Source organism: Chionomys nivalis, chromosome 8, assembly GCF_950005125.1.
Source record: "Chionomys nivalis chromosome 8, mChiNiv1.1, whole genome shotgun sequence".
NCBI lineage: Eukaryota > Metazoa > Chordata > Mammalia > Rodentia > Cricetidae > Chionomys > Chionomys nivalis.
In genome coordinates this window covers 53,887,395-53,904,036 of record NC_080093.1, presented here as the reverse complement: position 1 = coordinate 53,904,036, position 16,642 = coordinate 53,887,395, and the positions used below count along the sequence as shown (strand labels likewise).

General features: G+C 51.1%; 2 protein-coding genes across 3 annotated transcripts in view; both read right to left on the bottom strand.

The window, feature by feature from the left end:
* Positions 1-1,819: 1,819 nt before the first annotated feature.
* Phlda2 (pleckstrin homology like domain family A member 2) lies at positions 1,820-2,791 on the bottom strand. Its single transcript, XM_057779716.1, has 2 exons — positions 2,337-2,791; positions 1,820-2,061 (listed from the first exon to the last, which is right to left on the bottom strand). Coding segments are annotated over exons 1-2 (417 nt in total). The 5' UTR covers positions 2,753-2,791; the 3' UTR covers positions 1,820-2,060.
* Positions 2,792-15,272: 12,481 nt separating this feature from the next.
* Nap1l4 (nucleosome assembly protein 1 like 4) overlaps positions 15,273-16,642 on the bottom strand; it is a 36,849-nt gene continuing 35,479 nt past the window's right edge. The window contains exon 14 of one of the 2 annotated variants that reach the window (XM_057778398.1): positions 15,273-16,386. In XM_057778398.1, the coding sequence (XP_057634381.1) occupies positions 16,348-16,386 (39 nt within the window). In that variant the 3' untranslated portion in view covers positions 15,273-16,347. The remainder of the gene's footprint in view (positions 16,387-16,642) is intronic. The other variant, XM_057778395.1, reaches the window with a different exon arrangement.

The window sequence follows — 16,642 nt, the reverse complement described above, 5'->3', positions numbered from 1 at the left end:
GGAGGAGGAGGACAAAGGGAATTAGGCTTGGGAGGGAACAGCTGGGAACCAAGAACATACCCCAGCCTCCCCTGCTTTAAAGCTGCACCAGGGACACTGGCCTCGCCCATCTCCCCACAGACCTCACCGATGACAGGAACTAGGTTCCCCTACTGAAACCAAGCAGTCATCTACTGTGAACTTCTTTGAAAGAAGCTGTTAAAACTTAGACTCTTGGCTGAAGAGATGGCTCAGCACTTAGGAACACTTGCTGCCTTTGCAGAGGACCCCCTCAATTCATTGCATCCACGTGAAGGTTATCAACCATCTATCACTCTAGTTCCAAGGGCTCTGATGTTCTTTTCTGACTTCCATGGGCTCCAGGCACACATGTGGCACACATACATACATGCAGAGGAAAGGCATAAAACTTCAGCTCAGCTGGGCATGGTGGTGCAGGCCCTTTAATCCCAGCAGGTGAAGTTCAAGGCCAGCCTGTTCTACAAAGTGAATTCCAACCCAGCCAGGGATGCACAGAGAAACCCTGTCTCAAAACAAGTAAACAAAACCCCCAAAACAAAAACACAACCAAACAAACCTTAGAATCCTTAAACCTCAGAATTGCACAGTCTGCCCACACTCCGCCTACCAACTTAGGGCACTGTGTCCATTTAAACCCTACCAGGAACAGGGGGCTCAACCCCTGAGCTGTGTCATTTGACCATGTGAGGATCAGTGGAGGGAGGAGGTCCTTAGAGGAATGGAACAGAAGGGTCCCGGGCCCCTGCTGATCACTTCTGCTCCTAGAAAAGCTCCTCCCCTGTTTTCTTTAAGAGAAAATTCCTTGTAAGGAAAAACAGCTCTAGCACCCAAGACCTCCTAAGGAGAAAGGGGAGCCCCTCCCAGTTCTGACTTCCAAGGCTAAGCTAGGAGACATGTGACACCTCCATCTTCATGGCATTCCCACAGCCAGAGAGGCCCAGGACCCCTTGGGCAGGGACTCAGTGTCTGTCACTCTACCTAGTGTAGCCTTGTGCCTTTCTGGGCTTGTCCTCCAGTAAAACCTTCGGGAGGAATCCACCTCTGTCTCAGACTCTGTGGCCTGCCTGCCTGCCTGTGAGCCTCCCTGACACAGATTTTGAGCCCCTCACAGAGAACACAGCCAGGTGAGGAGTGTGAGTTGACACCTGGCAGATGGCTCAGGAAGTGGAGTAAAAGCATAGGTATCTGGTGAGTTCCCAGGCTTCACACCAGTAAGGCAGCTCTGGGCCACCGCTGCTCCATCGCTGGAGACAGCCATGCCTGCCTCCCATTTGTGACAAAAGATGTACACAGTGTGATAGCCTGTTGCTAGACACTGGCCAGGAGGGCTGGGAGCTGGGTTCTCAAGCTCTGTGTTCCAGTGATGGGGGGCGGTTGTCAAACTGTCAATCATCAGTCCTTCACATCAGCTGCTGGACAGATGGTATGTGGGTGGGAGGGGACAATGAGGGCAGCCACCCTGGTGAACAGAGCAACTGCTCAGGTGTCCCAGTGCCAGTTAGTGAGTGAACTCTGAGCAAGCATGGCCACCAGCCCTATCCTCCCCCAAGCCACACCCAGGAGCAAAAGGTAGCCAGGCCACACCCAGAGTACTTCCTGACCTGGAGAGGCTGTGAACCCCACTTGGCAGGTGACAGTTCATTCAAAAGCAGTTTGAATGGTTCCTAGGATGTGTAGAGGGAATGACACGGACGGGAGACCCTTTCACCCTCCCGCCCTTCCAAACCCTCGCCCCAGCAGGAACTACGCGGACCACGCAAGTTAAAAAAGAGAAATGGCATTGTTTATTTGGAGTGAAAATACAGTATAAAAAAATATTAAGGCGGAAATATTAAGACGGTGGATTGACAGTTGACAACCATCAAAATAAATACTGTCCAATAAGTTAGCACGCCCCGCACAGCGGGGCGAGGCTCAGCAAGTACGGGAAAATCTTCGGAGAGGAGCAGCGGCGTCGCCCGGGGCATCTGCTGGGCTCCTGGGATCCTGTTTGACGCGGCCGCGTGGGCTGCTTCCCGGCTCGACTGGTCCCGTGTGTCTCTGTGGGGAGAAGACTGAGTCAGTAGCTGTCCTAGAGCAGATCCGGGTGCATCCTATAAGCCTCCAAGTGGGGCGAGAGACCTGCCTTCCGTCCCAGGTCCCCTCTCCTAGGCGTCTTCAAGAATTAGAATCCCCGAGTCCTCATCGCAGTCGTCGTCGTCGTCCCCCGCCCCGTAGCTTTTGAAATTGATGTTTTCCCCCCACTGGGCAGCATGACCGCATCCACACACCCCCACACCCCGTACACGGACAGCGCGGACGAGGGCGGCACTCACCACGGACTCAGGGCGCGCTGCTCTTCGGATTCCGGCTGCTCTTCCGACGCGACGCGCTGAAAACGGTGGCGGCGGAAGCCTTCCAACGCCCGGCGGTTCTGGTAGTCGATCAGCGCCAGGGTGATGAACGCGTTCCAGGAGCTCTTGCCGGTGCAGCGGAAGTCGATCTCCTTGAAGTTGGTGGTGACGATGGTGAAGTACACGTACTTGCTGGTGTGCTCCACGCAGTCCACCTTGAGGATGGAGCTGAAGCGCAGCTCTTTGACGCGGTCGCTGCTCCCGGAGTAGAGGCTCAGGCGGTCTTCGGTGAGCACGCCGCGCTTCTTCTTCCACAGCTGGAACAGGCTGTCACTTCGCTTCTCCAGCTCTCCTTCGCAAAGAATCTCTCCGGAGCCCTTCATGATATTCGAAGCCATTGGGTAAGGGATGTGGATGTACCAAATGCGCTCGCTCTGCGGCCGGCCGCAGCATGGGCCTTATAAGGACTCCGCCCCACGTCCTAGACCCGCCCCGGAGCCGGGCAATCTCCTGCCCAGGAGAGATCCCGGAGCTGCCCCCCACCAGCCGCACCGGGCTGCCCCTTACCCACTGCCTGGGGCTGCAGTTTATCGGAGGCTAGAGGGGGTGGGGGGCTATTCTGCGCCTCTCTGACGGGCGCCCCAAGCCTCCCCTCCAGCCCCAACGTCCAGCTGCCTGCTGAAGTCCCCTCCCCGCCCGGGTGCCGGCCCCGCCTGCCTAGGAATGTGTGGCAGCGGCCCCAGAGCGCCACGGCTCACAGGCCGAAAAGACCCAGGGAGTTCCCGACTCCTAGACGGGACCAGGGAGCCCAGAACCACACTCACTGAGAGACCCAGAGCTCCTGGTTCACGAAGGTCACGGACCCACGGGTTTTTTCCCCCGGCTCTGGAAGCTGTCTCCTCCCAGTTTGGGCACACATCCAAAGGCCACCCACTAGACCTTCTTGGGAAGTGGCTCTGCCCCAACGGGCTTTGTTGTCCATAATGCTCCCCGAAGTTGTGCTTCGAAGGAATTCTCTGAGTTTCTTTTCCCTTCTGTAAAATGGGACAATGACCTTTATCAAGTTAGGCAGTGCGAAAGGGGGAAGGAGCACCCTGCAATGCTCAAACATGTGAACAGAGAGGCCTGCCTCCTTCCTGGGGCCCTTGTGTGCCCCAACCCGGGCGGCAGACACTTCGGATTCGGCCCTACAACCCCCGACCTGCAGGAAACTCTCGGGGGCTAGCAAAGCTGGTCTGGAGAATGTGGGGCCCGATAGACCTAGGCCAGGGGCGGCGGGGTGGCTGAGTCATCCCTTTCAGTGCATGGGTTTATTTTATTTTTTTTAAAGATTTATTTATTTATTTATTTATTTATTTATTATGTATACAACATTCCTTCCATGTATGCTTGCATGCCAGAAGAGGGCACCAGATCTCATTATAGATGGCTGTGAGCCACCATGTGGTTGCTGGGAATTAAACTCAGGACCTCCAGAAGAGCAGTCAGTGCTCTTAACCTCTGAGCCATCTCTCCAGCCCTGCATGGGTTTATTTACCCTCTGCCTTTAAAGGTTTAATAACAGCAGGAAGCGGACGCTGCTCCTCCAAGGTTCCCAGGCATGAGGGAGGGATTGGCCAAGGGACCCCCAGGAGTCCCCCACTGGTGTGGGATGAGGGCAGGGTGCTGGGGTGGGGGACAGGGGTCCTGGGTGGAATGGGGAGCAGGGGTGCTTCAAGGAAACACCCCTAGCTGTTGGAGAACTAGACTACATGCAAGCCTGCTGGCTCCCAGTGAAACCGCAGGCCTGTCCACTTAAAGAACTGAAATTAAGACTGACAGCCTAAAATCGCAGTTCTGTGGCCTGGCGTGAGTCTGAGGCAGGTATAGCCCGCAATGAGAAGGCTGAGGCAAGAACGCCCAATCTAGGTCAGTCTGGGTTTTTTTTCGTTTTTTTTTTTTTTTTTTTTTTTAAAGATTTATTTATTATGTACACAGTGTTCAGCCTCCATGTACGGCTGCAGGCCAGAAGAGGGCGCCAGATTTCATTACAGATGGTTGTGAACCACCATGTGGGTTGCTGGGAATTGAACTCAGGACCTCTGGAAGAGCAGTCAGTGCTCTTAACCTCTGAGCCATCTCTCCAGCCCCCCCAGTCTGGGTTTTATAGTGAGTTCAAGACTACCCAGAGTCGCATAACAGAAGAAATGAAATAAGGGGCTGGAGAGATGGCTCGGCAGTTAGGAGTGCTTGCTGTTCTTTCAGAGGACCTAAATCTGGTTCCTGCTTCCAGCTGGGTGGATCACAACCATCCATCCATCTCCAGGGAACATGTCACCCTCTCCTGACCCCTCCTCCCTCAGAACACTCAGACACATATACATTAAAATAAAAGTAAATCTTATTTAAAAAAAAAAAAAAAAAAAACCTGGGACTGGCCCAGTAGGCTCAGGGGTTAATGCTGCTTTTTCAGAGACACTGGGCTGGTTTGCCAGCATCCACAGAGGGGCTTCCATCCATAACCCCATGGGATGTCCTCTTCAGACTTTCTCAGGCACCAGGCATCCGTGTGCACAGGCACATGATGCAGGCGATGCACTCAAACACACAAAATGAACTAAATTTAATTTTTTTAAAAAAATCTAAACTGGGGGCTGGAGAGATGGCTCAGAGGTTAAGAGCATCGCTTGCTCTACCAAAGGTCCTGAGTTCAATTCCCAGCAACCACATGGCTCACAACCATCTGTAATGGGGTCTGGAGCCCTCTTCTGGCCTGCAGGCATAGACACAGACAGAATATTGTATACATAATAAATAAATAAATAAATAAATAAATATTTCTAAAAAAAAAAATCTAAACTGGACAGTGGTGGCATATGTCTTTAATCCCAAGACTCAGGGAGGTAGAGGCAAGGGAATCTCTGTGAGTTTGAGGCCAGCCTGGTTTACAGAGTGAGTTCCAGGACAGCCAGAGCCACAAAGAGAAACCCTGTCTCAAAAAATCAAAAAAAAAAAAATGAATATAAACAACAACAACAAAAAAGAGGGCTGGCAAGATAGCTCAGTGGGTAGAGGCACTCCCTCTCAACCTTGATAGTTTGAGTTTAATTCCTGGGACTAGCATGGTGGGGGAAGGGAACCTGAGTCCCTCAAACTGTCCTCTGGCTTTCATGCACAAATACACATGCAGGGAGTGAGCAAAGTAGTGTAAAAAAATCTTATTAAATAAAGACATGAAACAAGAAATCCTGGGCCCACCCCCTGCCTCTCACTGTGAATTCCACAAGCCCCTTTCCCCAGTGCACACGGAACCCTGCCCTTCAGGGTCCCTGAGGAAAAATGAGATTTATAATCTCTGCCCAGGGCCCTGAGGGGTGTGTGAAGAGCAGGAGGGTTCAGGATAGTTGTGTAAGAAGAGAACAACAATACAGAGATAGGTCGGCAGTGAGCCAGCCCTGCCTGCCTCAGAGGAGAGCAACCCAGGTGAATGGGGGGCAGGTGCGCTTGGGACCCTCTGGTAAAATAGGTAGAGAATTCATGCTGAAAGGCATCCCAGCTGACTAGCCAAAGACAGGCTGAAAGAACTCCCAGGGGTGCCAACTCTCCCTGATGTCCTTCTCAGGCTGCTTGGTCACATGGTGGCCTGGGCTGCCCCTGCGTGTGCTTCCAGTAGGTGAAGTCTAAATCAAGAAAGAGGCCGCTCCAGAAAGTGGAAGACAGGGAATGAACGGCGGCAGCTGCCCAGGATCCCCATTCCCATCATGCTCTGTTCTCCATGCTGCTCAGAGGAGCTCTTGCTCCAGGCCTCGCAGACATTTGGTACTGCTCAGGCACCTTGTGCATGCCAGACTGAGTGCCAGGGAGGCAGGAGGGAGTGAGCCCTAGTTAGCAGAAGCACTGCTGGTAGACGGTAGAGTGAGAATAGGGGCAGGGATCTGGCACTTATGGGGATCTTGAAAGGGTCCCCGAAGATCATGGAGGGCCTTTTGCTATCCAAGTACCAGACACTGTGTGCTTCCACCACCATCCCACAGATTCAAACAGGATATTCTAACATGTGTCACTGGAAAAGAAACAAGTGCAAAGGACAGACAGCCTGAACAACCCCAAGGGCAGAGGAGGAGGGTGAGCACTTAAAAGACCAGGGTAGGGGCCGATGAGCTAGGCTGTAACCCAGTCACCCAACTCCTCTCTTTACCCAGAAGCCCAGCTGCTCTCTGGAAGTTAGGAATGGCCCAGTAGACAGGGCCCTGCAGTGAGGAAAGAAGTGGGGAAGGAAACCAGGAGGCTTGGCACAGGACACAGAAAACCCTGTGTCTGTCATCCCTTTGAGGGCTTCCTGTCCAGAGTCCAGGTTCCTTAGATGAGGTCAAGACCGGGTGTGGGGTGGGACAGCTTCTGGTGAACTAGCATCCAGGCGAGTAGAGCTGACCAATGTTAGGTCCTCTGTCAACAGAGAGTCCTTGGACTGGTCACCCGGCAGCTGTTGGATCCTGCCATCTATCATGGCCAAGTCAGTAAGAAGCTAGTTGGTACCTTAGACAAGTACAGACTTTCTTAGTGACACCCTAGGAAACATCTGCCCCACACAAGTACTCAGAAAGAGCAGTGTCGTGCCAGGGTCACACTGCCAGGAAGGTTCTGTCCCCAACCCCCAGAGGCCATCTGAGTCCCCTGAGGAAAGGGACCTGGGGTGCCTGTTTCTGTTTCTCAGGCTGCTGGGAAGCAAGCTCTGACTCAAGAGCCCAAGTGAGAGGCTTTGGGACCCCAAGCTTTCTTGTTGTTTTGTGAGGATGTTGAGGCAGGGTCTCATGCAGCCCAGGTTGGTTTTGAACTTGTTGTGTAGCAGAAGACAACCCTAAACCTTTGATCCTCCTGCCTCCACTTGTCCAGTGCTGGAATCACAGGTGTTCAGAGCACTCCTGATTTTATGCAGGGCAGCTCAAACCCAAGAGCTCTACTAACTGAGCTAAAGTCCCCAGCACCCTCTGCTATTTTTTCTTCATTCTTATTTGTCTATGTGTGTGCACAGGTGTGCCTGAGCCACAGCACATGGAGGTAAAAGGACAAGTTTCAGGAGTTTGCTCTCTCCTTCCGCCATGGGTTCTGGGGACCAAATTCAGGACATCAGACAAGCATAGCAACTGCTTTTACTTGCTGAGCTGTCTTGCCGCCCCCACTCAGTACCTTTTATATAAAATCTTTTTAAACTATTTTCTTAAATTAAGGGGTGGAGAGATGGACCAGGGTTAAAGGCACAGTCTGATTTTGCAAGGAGCCAGATTTCCTCCCCAATGGCAGTTCTCAACCATCTGTAACTCCAGTTCTAGGGGAATCTAGCACCCTCTTCTGGCCTCCTCAGGTACTGCATATATGTGATGCACTGATACATATGCAAACACTCAAAGAACATAGAATCAAAATAAGTGTACCTTTTAAAAAGATTTACTTATTTATTATATATGCAGTATCTGCCTGTAGGCCAGAAGAAGGTGCCAGATCTCATTACGGATAGTTGTGATTCACCATGTGGTTGTCAGGAATTAAACTCAGGACCTTTGGGAGAACAGCCAGTGCTCTTAACCACTGGCCATTTCTCCAGCCCTCAATAAGTGTATTTTTTAAATATTTATTTATTTATTATGGATACAATATTCTGTTTGCATATATGCCTGCTAGAAGAAGACACCAGACCTCATTACAGATGGTTGTGAGCAACTATGTGGTTGCTGGAAATTGAACTCGGGTCCTTTGGAAGAGCACACAATGCTCTTAACCGCTGAGCCATCTCTCCAGCCCCAATAAGTGTATTTTTAAAGAGCCTTTAAAACTACTTCAAGTAATTAGTTAATTGATTAGGTGTTGCTGGACATCAAATCCCTGGCCTTGTGTGCCAGTCAAGAGCGCTAGCTTCTATTGAGATATACCTCAGGCCCTGCCACCTTTTTTAAAACAGAGTCTCAGGCTGGAGAGATACCTCAGAGGTTAAGAGCTCTGACTGCTTTTCCAAAGGTCCTGAGTTCAATTCCCAGAAACCATATGGTGGCTCACAGCCATCTATAATGAGATCTGGTGCCCTCTTCTAGCATGCAAGCATATATGGAAGGAATGTTGTATACATAATAAATAAATAAATCTTAAAAAAAAAAAACAGTCTCATGTAGTCCAGGTTAGCCTGGAACTCAGGAAGCATAACCTTCAAATGAGCCTCCACCCTTCTTCCACTGGTCAAGTCCTGGGATTGCAGGTGCACACCACCACTCCTGTTCCTCTGCAGTTTTCAGAATGAACCCAATGTCTCATGCATGCTGTTCTTCTGCAGTTCTTGGATTGAACCCAATGTCTCATGCATGCTGTTCTTCTGCAGTTCTCGGATTGAACCTAATGCCTCATGCATGCTGTTCAAGTGCTCTACCAACTGCATTACATCACTCAGCAGACTCCTGACAGCCAAGAGCAACCCTATGCAAAGGCCAGGCCCCAGCGTCCTGTAAGGATGAGTCTTGGTGTGGATTGGGCTGTGCCCCTGGGTTGGATGTTGCACCTGAGCTCTAGGTCAGCTGACACCCAAGGAGAAGCTGGTGTGGTCCCGCTCCATGCTCAAGCTGGCGTCCTCTCCTTCCCATTATGATTACACTACACGGTGGCAGGGGTTTGGGGAGGCACTCAGAGAATGAAGTGACTCAACTAGTGTCACGTAACAGCCCAAGGGATTCCTACCACAGGAAGTCTAGTTAAGGGCTGAAGAGATGGCTCAGCAGTTAAGAGCACTGGCTGCTATTCAGAGAACCTAAGAGTTTGGTTCCCAGTATCTGTAGCAGACTGCTTACAACTGCTTGTAATGCCTGGAGATCAGATGCCCTCTTCTGGCCTCCATAGGTACTGCATGTATATAGCGTTCATTCATGTGACTATATATATAAATTAAATTATATATATAATTAAATCTTTTAATCTTTTCCTTTATTTTTATTTGATGTGTACAGGTGCTTAGCCTGCATATGTGTCTGTGTCTCACATATGCAGTACCCAGAGGCCAGAAGAGGACGTCAGATCCCCTGGAATTGGAGTTACAAACCGTGTGATTCACTATATGGGTACTGGGAATACACCCTGGATCCTCTAGAAGAACAACTAGTGTTCTTAACCACTGAGTCATCTCTCCAGCCCCCTGTCTGCTTATTTTTAAAACAGGGTCCCATTGTGTAGCCCTGGCTGACCTGACTATTAGGCCAGGCTAGCCTTGAACTCAGAGAGATCGGTGTGCCTCTGGCTGCTGAGATTTAAGGTGTGTGCCACCATGCCTAGAAATAAACATTTTAAGGGGAGGGGTGCTGATGAGATGGCTAAATCAGTTCAAAATACTCGCTATCAGATCTGACAACGACCTGCTGATTCCCAGAATCCACATGGTCCCACATCAGAAAACTGATACCCACAGTTGTCCTCTGACTTCCACACACGCACAAATTAATTAGTCAGTCAATCAATCAACAAAGAAATAAGTGGTTTTAAAAAAAGGTAGGCTTTATTGCACCCAGTACCTGGAATTAGGAAACAGTCCCTTCACTTGGTGTGGGGATGGTGCTGGGTTAGGGTTTCTCAGAAGCGGGCAGCGTAGGGGACTAAGCCTCTCACGTCAGCCAGCGTCACTCCTGGCCAAGTTTACTAATATTTATTGGGGCAGTATCCGGATTGACACAAACTGAGCCACCCAGGCAGGCCACAGAGGGTTATGTGTCCCTAAACTTCCTGCCTGAACACTTGCTGTCCTTTCTAGCTGCCTGACCCCTTGGCACTGGAGCTGAGCTGTGTGAGGCTCTGGCTCAGCTGGGAGGAAGGCACCTCTTTGGAACTTCCCCAATGAGGTCACCTCCTCGTGGTGACGAGGCCAGCCTGATAGGCACTTGTCCAACCAGCTTGGTGAAGCAACCAGCCTATGAGGAAACGATGTGTCATGGAGCCTGTCGGGGACTGAATGCCACCCTCTTCCTGTGGGCTGTGAACTCACAGAGGCTTTCGACTGGTTCTCCTGCCCTCCTGCCTTCAAGATTCTCCCCTTGCCTCCTCAAGGACTGCTAGGCTGTCTGAGTCTTGCCTCTCATCAAGGGCAGGTCCTCAGGTACACTGCAGAAGTCAGCACCTGATACCAGAGAGACTCTAGTCTAGTCTAGTGAGGTCGATCCTGGATTCCTCTTCTCCCCATCTACAGCCTAAGCAAAGCAAGAAGCCTGGGCAGAGACCTGATCTACCTGCCCTGCCTGGTTTCAGGTCTTTGCTGTCATCCTGCCCTGTCTCCAGAGCTGTCCTCTCTGTCCCTGGTTCCCATTTGCTGGAGTGTGCTGCCACCTAGAGTAAGTAACCTTTCTTTCCCTTTTTTTCTTTTGGTTGTTGTTGCTATTGTTTTTCAAGACAGGGTTTCTCTGGGTAACCTCAGCTGTCCTAGAACTTGCTCTGTAGCTGGCCTCGAACTCAGAGATCCACTGTGATGCCTTTGTCTTCTGAGTGCTGGGTGCACCACCACCCAGGTGCACCACCACCCAGTTTGCAGTATCCTTGCTCTAAGTTCTCAAGGCCTTGCAATGAAGCACATGAAAATGTCTGCTAGAACCAACCAGGGCAGTTGGGAGATGAGTCTGAAGACAGTCAAAAGCTCATCTGAGACATTCCGAAGCCAGAAGCATGGATGGACCAGGTGCGATGGTCAGCAAGAGCAGGACTCAGCTCCTTGATGTGCTGAGCCACACTGGGTGGAACACAGACTTGTTCTCAGAGTTCACAGGTGGGCATGGCACCTGCAGGGCTGGTAAAATGAGTCCGTGCTGGCCAGGCCTAGGGAGCTGAGGGGGCCCACTTGCCTGACAGAAGAGGGAGGCGGAACCTAATGAGTCCTGCCCTCGCCGGGCTCCAGTCAAGGAGCTGAAGAAGCAGCTATGAACTCACTATGGAAACGGAACTGAGAGGACTGTGAGGGGCATCCCTCACAGTAGACACCACCTCACCAACTACTCAAATGTTCCTAGACTGGGGTCTCTGTGGGCACCTCCCCATCTCACCTGATATTTAAGGGGTGTTCCCTGGCTGAGTGGTGGCCCCCAAAGACCACCTCCTAATCTTCAGAACCGAGAGCATGACCTTATTGGCTAGAGATGTTTCCCAGGTAGCCAGAAATGCCATCCCCAGTGTCCTCTAAGACACATGGAGAGGAGGAGTCTGGGTGAAGACTGAGGGCAGACAGCAGTGACAGGGCCACAGGCTAAGGACACTGGAGGTTTTTAGGGCTGGGAGCAGAAGAAAGGACCCTCTGAAATCTGCAGAGAGCAAAGCCCTACCACATTTGTGGAACTGTATGTGTTCTATGCTTCCATACTGGGAAGTCATGTGACCAGCAGGTCTAAGGGCAGTCTGGGTGACCACTCCCAGGGGCACACACAGATGAAACAGCCAGCAATGTTGTCAGGACTGGGGAGTTGTAGACCTGACGACATTATGGATATTTGCACTCTGGAACAAGGGAGGAGGCTCACTGCTGCTCCTCAATACTGGTACACTCTGATAGAGAGAGCTGCCAGGGTCAAGGCCAAGACGGAGGCAGGTCTTCCTGGTCTCACACACATAACCTGTGTGAACACAGTGAAGCAGGATTTGGAGGTGTCTGATGTCACTGGCATCCAGCTCATGGTTACCTGTCCTGATATGTGCCTGGAGAAGCAGCTGGAGGAGCACTCCACAGCAAGTCACTGGGCTTCAGCAAAGGCAGGCTGAAGGCCCACCTGCTGACTCACAGTCATCCCTTTACCTGATTATATATGCAGACTCTTTGCCACTTCTGCATACCTGGGGACCAGCTTGAGAGCACTTGTCCTGCATCCATCAAACACAGAATGAGGCTGGCCAGTGAGTTCATGCTCCTCACTGCCCTTAGCTTAGAGGTGATGCTCAGGGACCAGACCCCTCCCCCACACCACAGCAGAGCAGGGAATGGCTGGCCAGTGGGGTGGGGCTTGTTCCAAGTCTCAGCATGTAATAGCCACAGGAGCCACCTGCTCTCTGCTCCCCAGATGAACACGGGGTTTAGGAGTGCCAGTCCAGTCAGAACTTAAGCAGGTTGAGACTCAAAGGCATCCTGATAGCACCCTGCTAAAGGCAGCAGCTGTCTGTCCTCTAGTACTGGACTGGGGAGGCTGGAGTGGGCAGGGGCAGTTAGACACACTGGGACCCCAGGAAGTGAGTTAGCTGAGGTACCAGAGTATGATCTGCCTCATACACCACATATTGGGTTGTCACAGACAACATCCAGTCTCCACCTGGGAGAGGAATCAGCATGGCCAGGCAGTTGGCTGGCACAGAGGCTCCAACCAGGCACGTGAAGTTTACTTGGTCTTGGTGTTTGCAGGCCTCATTCTTCAGCCATTGATGTCCAGAAATTCTAGGCTAGTGGTCTGTGCACTGGGCAGTGTTTCCTGTCAGGACTTCAAGGTCCATGTTTGAAAAATGACTCCACATACAGGAAAGCAGGTCAGATGAACCCTAGGGTTCTGGAACACCTGCCAGGGTAGTGCCAGCTGATGGGTGGAAGGATGTGTGCGTTATGTCTGCAGAGGAAGGCCTGGAAGGCCTTTGTTGGATTGTGTGGGTAACTGGCAGGAAGCCTGGGGAATGCTGGAGATTCTTCTGACAGCCTGGTCCCTCTACAGGTCAAGGTCTCCTTAGCAGGCTGGAGCTGGAAGTGGCACCCACTGGGAGCTCAGTCCTGGGCCAGAACTCAGTAGCCGAACAATTTTGGCTGACCCAATTTAGAGGCCAGAGCTAGCTCCCCCATAGCATTCCCAGGTAATCCTCACTACCAGAGGCAAATGCAAACCCTAACAGGGTAGCATCATCCAGTTCCACCCAGGGAGGCACTGGGGCTAGGCATTTCAGTGGGTGAGGGAGACCAGCTAGGCAACAAGATGCTTTAACTTGGGATCTCAGTGGCTGAATGCCATCTTACCCTTCCATGGTGAAGGCTCCGCACACATATAGCCACTGCCCTGACACCAGCAGCCTACATGGAGTTGAGGCTGTGCAGGAGGAAACTAGAAGGCACAGCCCTTGACTTGGCCAGAGGCTTAGATGCCTCATTTGGAATACTTCAGTGATAGCACTGAGCTTCCTGCCCCAGGTCTACAGGATTGGTTAGTGAATGACGAATTTCTTGGAATCTCTGAGCATTTAGCAGTGGTCAGTTTTGGGCTCCATGCTGTAACCCCTCTTCTTGTGACTCCAGAGCGCAGGCAAAAGTGTGGAACCTCCAATCACAGGTAGCCCAGCTCCATGACCCAGTGCCAAAGAAGGTGGGTCTCCGAACACCTCCATGTTCACCTCTATTCTGGGTAACCCCACAAGGTGCCCTCCTGTGTCTTCCCACACCAAAGGCTGCACTGTCATAGCTCACCTCTGAGAACCAGAACACTGGGCACCCTCTGTACTTTTGGCCTGTTGGATGTCTGCCAAGGGCACCCACCTCATTCAAAGGGTACAGGAGCCTTGGTGCAAAGTGCTGCACACAATGCCAACAGCCCCTTGCCAGCTCTAGGCCTACTGCCCATGGGTGGCAAACTAGGAGAGCACCCCTTACTTGCTGCTGTGACACCAGCTGGATCACCAGGCTAACACACCTGGAAATTACCCAAGCACATCATTTTGTGTAGTTACCTGATCTTTTAATGGCATGTGAAATGCAGGATTTTTAAGTGAATTTAAATGGCTCAGGTGGAGACTCAGTGACTCCCATCACACTAGGTTGGGAGTAAGGGGCAGCATTCAGGACTGCCATCACAAATGAGGATTCCCCAGAGAATGACACAGGATGAAGAAAGCATCATTGTCAAAGCACCTAATGCATGCCCACCTCCAAGACTGATTCTCCCACTACTTTCTGTGGCTTTGATGAGGCCAACGACAGAGCAGTCATGCAGGCAGGCCAGGGGGACACTAGACTTGTAGGGAGAGTAAGACACTGTTGTTTTTTAAACAGGTTTTCTCTGTGGAATAGCCATGGCTGTCCTGATGTCCCTTTGTAGACCAGGTTGGCCTCAAACTCAAGAGATCTGCCTGCCTCTGCCTCCTGAGTGCTGGAATTAAAGGCATGTGCCACCATAATCAGTGTAAGCCTTCTATAACTGAGCACATAAGGTAGGCATCCCAGGGATAAGCTCTTCCCCATTAGGTTCAGTCAGAAAAGGCCACCAAACTGACCTTCTAGCACCTGGGGGTCTAAGGCAGTGAAGGCGTTGCAGGTTAGAGGCAAGACAGGTCATCTCAGTCACCCCTCCCCACCAAACTTTAATAAAAAACAAAAACATCATACAACCCCGTGAGGTACGCATCTCTCCTGGATCCCGATCCACAGGACACAGCCCAATTCAGGTGTTTTCTTAAGTTATATCTTAGACGGGCAGTGATGGCACATGTCTTTAATCCCAGCACTGGGGAGGCGAGGCAGAGGTAGGTGGATCTCTGTTTGTAGGCCAGCCTGGTCTAACATAGTTCCAGGCTAGCCAGGGCTACAAAGAGAAATCCTGTTTCAAAAAGTAAAACGATTCATCTTATCGTATGAATGTGCACGGGCATATAGACTTGTGCACTACATGCCAACAGTGCCCAAAGGCTAGAAAAGGGCATCAGATACCCTGGAATTGGAGTTACAGATGATTGTTAGCCAGCATGTGGGTTCTGTTCCTCTGGAAGCCAGTGCTCTGCAAAGCTATGGCTCAAGAGCACCCCTGCCCCAATTTCTTAGGCCTTTCCTACAGTAGCCTAATATTCCCAGGGTCCCAGGCTGACTCCACAATCAAACAGCTCCAAAATTAGTTTTTTACAGTTAAGCTTTTACAGAGCCAAAAGTGAAGTCTGCAGCCATTCAGTTCAGTCCATCGGGGTGGGCAGTCAGGGTCAGGTAGGTTGTCAGGAAAACAGTGCTCCTTTCATGTTTCACAACTTTAATAGAATATTCTAACTATTCTGTACAAATTGAAAACACCGTATTCAGTTACAAATGTGTTATCAGGTAAGGCTGAGCACGCTCTACATGGCTGGTCACTGTGGACATGGCTGTCCTGGCTGCCAAAGACCACAACCACACACACGGAAACTCCACACACACCAACCACCAACTGGTCACCAAACCCAGGTGTGGCCCTGGTGTGCAAGCTGAAGCTGTGCTCTACAGGCCAGCCATCCCTAGTGAGGGAGGACTTTTGCCCCCTGGCTACAGCCTAGCACACTCAGGAGGCAACAACAACACGTGGTCTGCATGGCACAGAACAGCTAGCGGCAGGAGGCAGCAGGGCTTCCTCCACAGGCCTCACTCCATTTGATGCCACATCCTTCTGGTCAAGTCAGCAACATGGTCTCGTAAGTGGGAGGAGGAGGACAGTGAAGTTCAAAGCCCCCCAAGCACAAGTGAATAAATAAGTATAAGGATGAACCAGACAGTTCTGGTCTCAGAGGTGTGTGCCACAACCCACCCAGCCCTGAAACCAAAACTCAAGGGAGGGGGGTGAGGAGAAAAAAAAAAAAAGAAAAAAAAGAAAACAAACAAAACAAAAAACCCACACGCTCTAAGGCGAGCACAGCCTCTTCTATAGTGCTTGGGAAATGACTAGGTACAGCAGCTGGAACAGCTTCCCATGAAGTTCAGTGGCTGGAATCCACGAGCCTCTTCAGTAGCGTACACAGAATCACCAGGCTCTGCCAATCCCAGGCACAACCCCAGCCCACCCTACATGGTCTTCAGGCACCAAGGCTGCAGGTGCTACAACTAAATCTCCTATTCTGAACTGCAGCCTAGTCTCCATTGTACAAGTTAAGCAAAGTAAGAAGGGAAGGGGGAGAGGAATCATGCACTTGGAAATGGTTAGATGTCACAGCACTGTCAACAAAATTCTGCTTTGGCAGGGACTGAGGACCCTGCCTGTGGCCTGGGGTCCTGACATCCGTCCACAAGATGGCCCCTCAGGGTCGCTGCTTCTTACTGCTGCTTGCACTCTGCCGGCTGGCTGGGTTCTTTCTGCAAAGAGAATACAAAATTTGAAGAAAATAAAACCAGCATCACTCAGCAAATCTCCCCGTCCCACAAGAACCAATATTCAAGAAGCTTTTCCTTCTTACCAAAAAGATGACTCCAGCAAACAGACTTTAAGAGCTGACATGAGAACAAGTCAATTCCCCAGAAAAAGTTCCAGGAGCTTGCTTTTCTGTTCTAATACAAAGTCTAACTCAGAATGTGCTAGGGGCCACAGAAATGAACTGCACAAGAGGCTTCG

What these genes read in the sequence shown, in the direction of transcription:
- Phlda2 (XM_057779716.1), bottom strand. Translation starts at nt 2,752, where the DNA reads ATGGCTTCGAATATCATGAAGGGCTCCGGAGAGATTCTTTGCGAAGGA.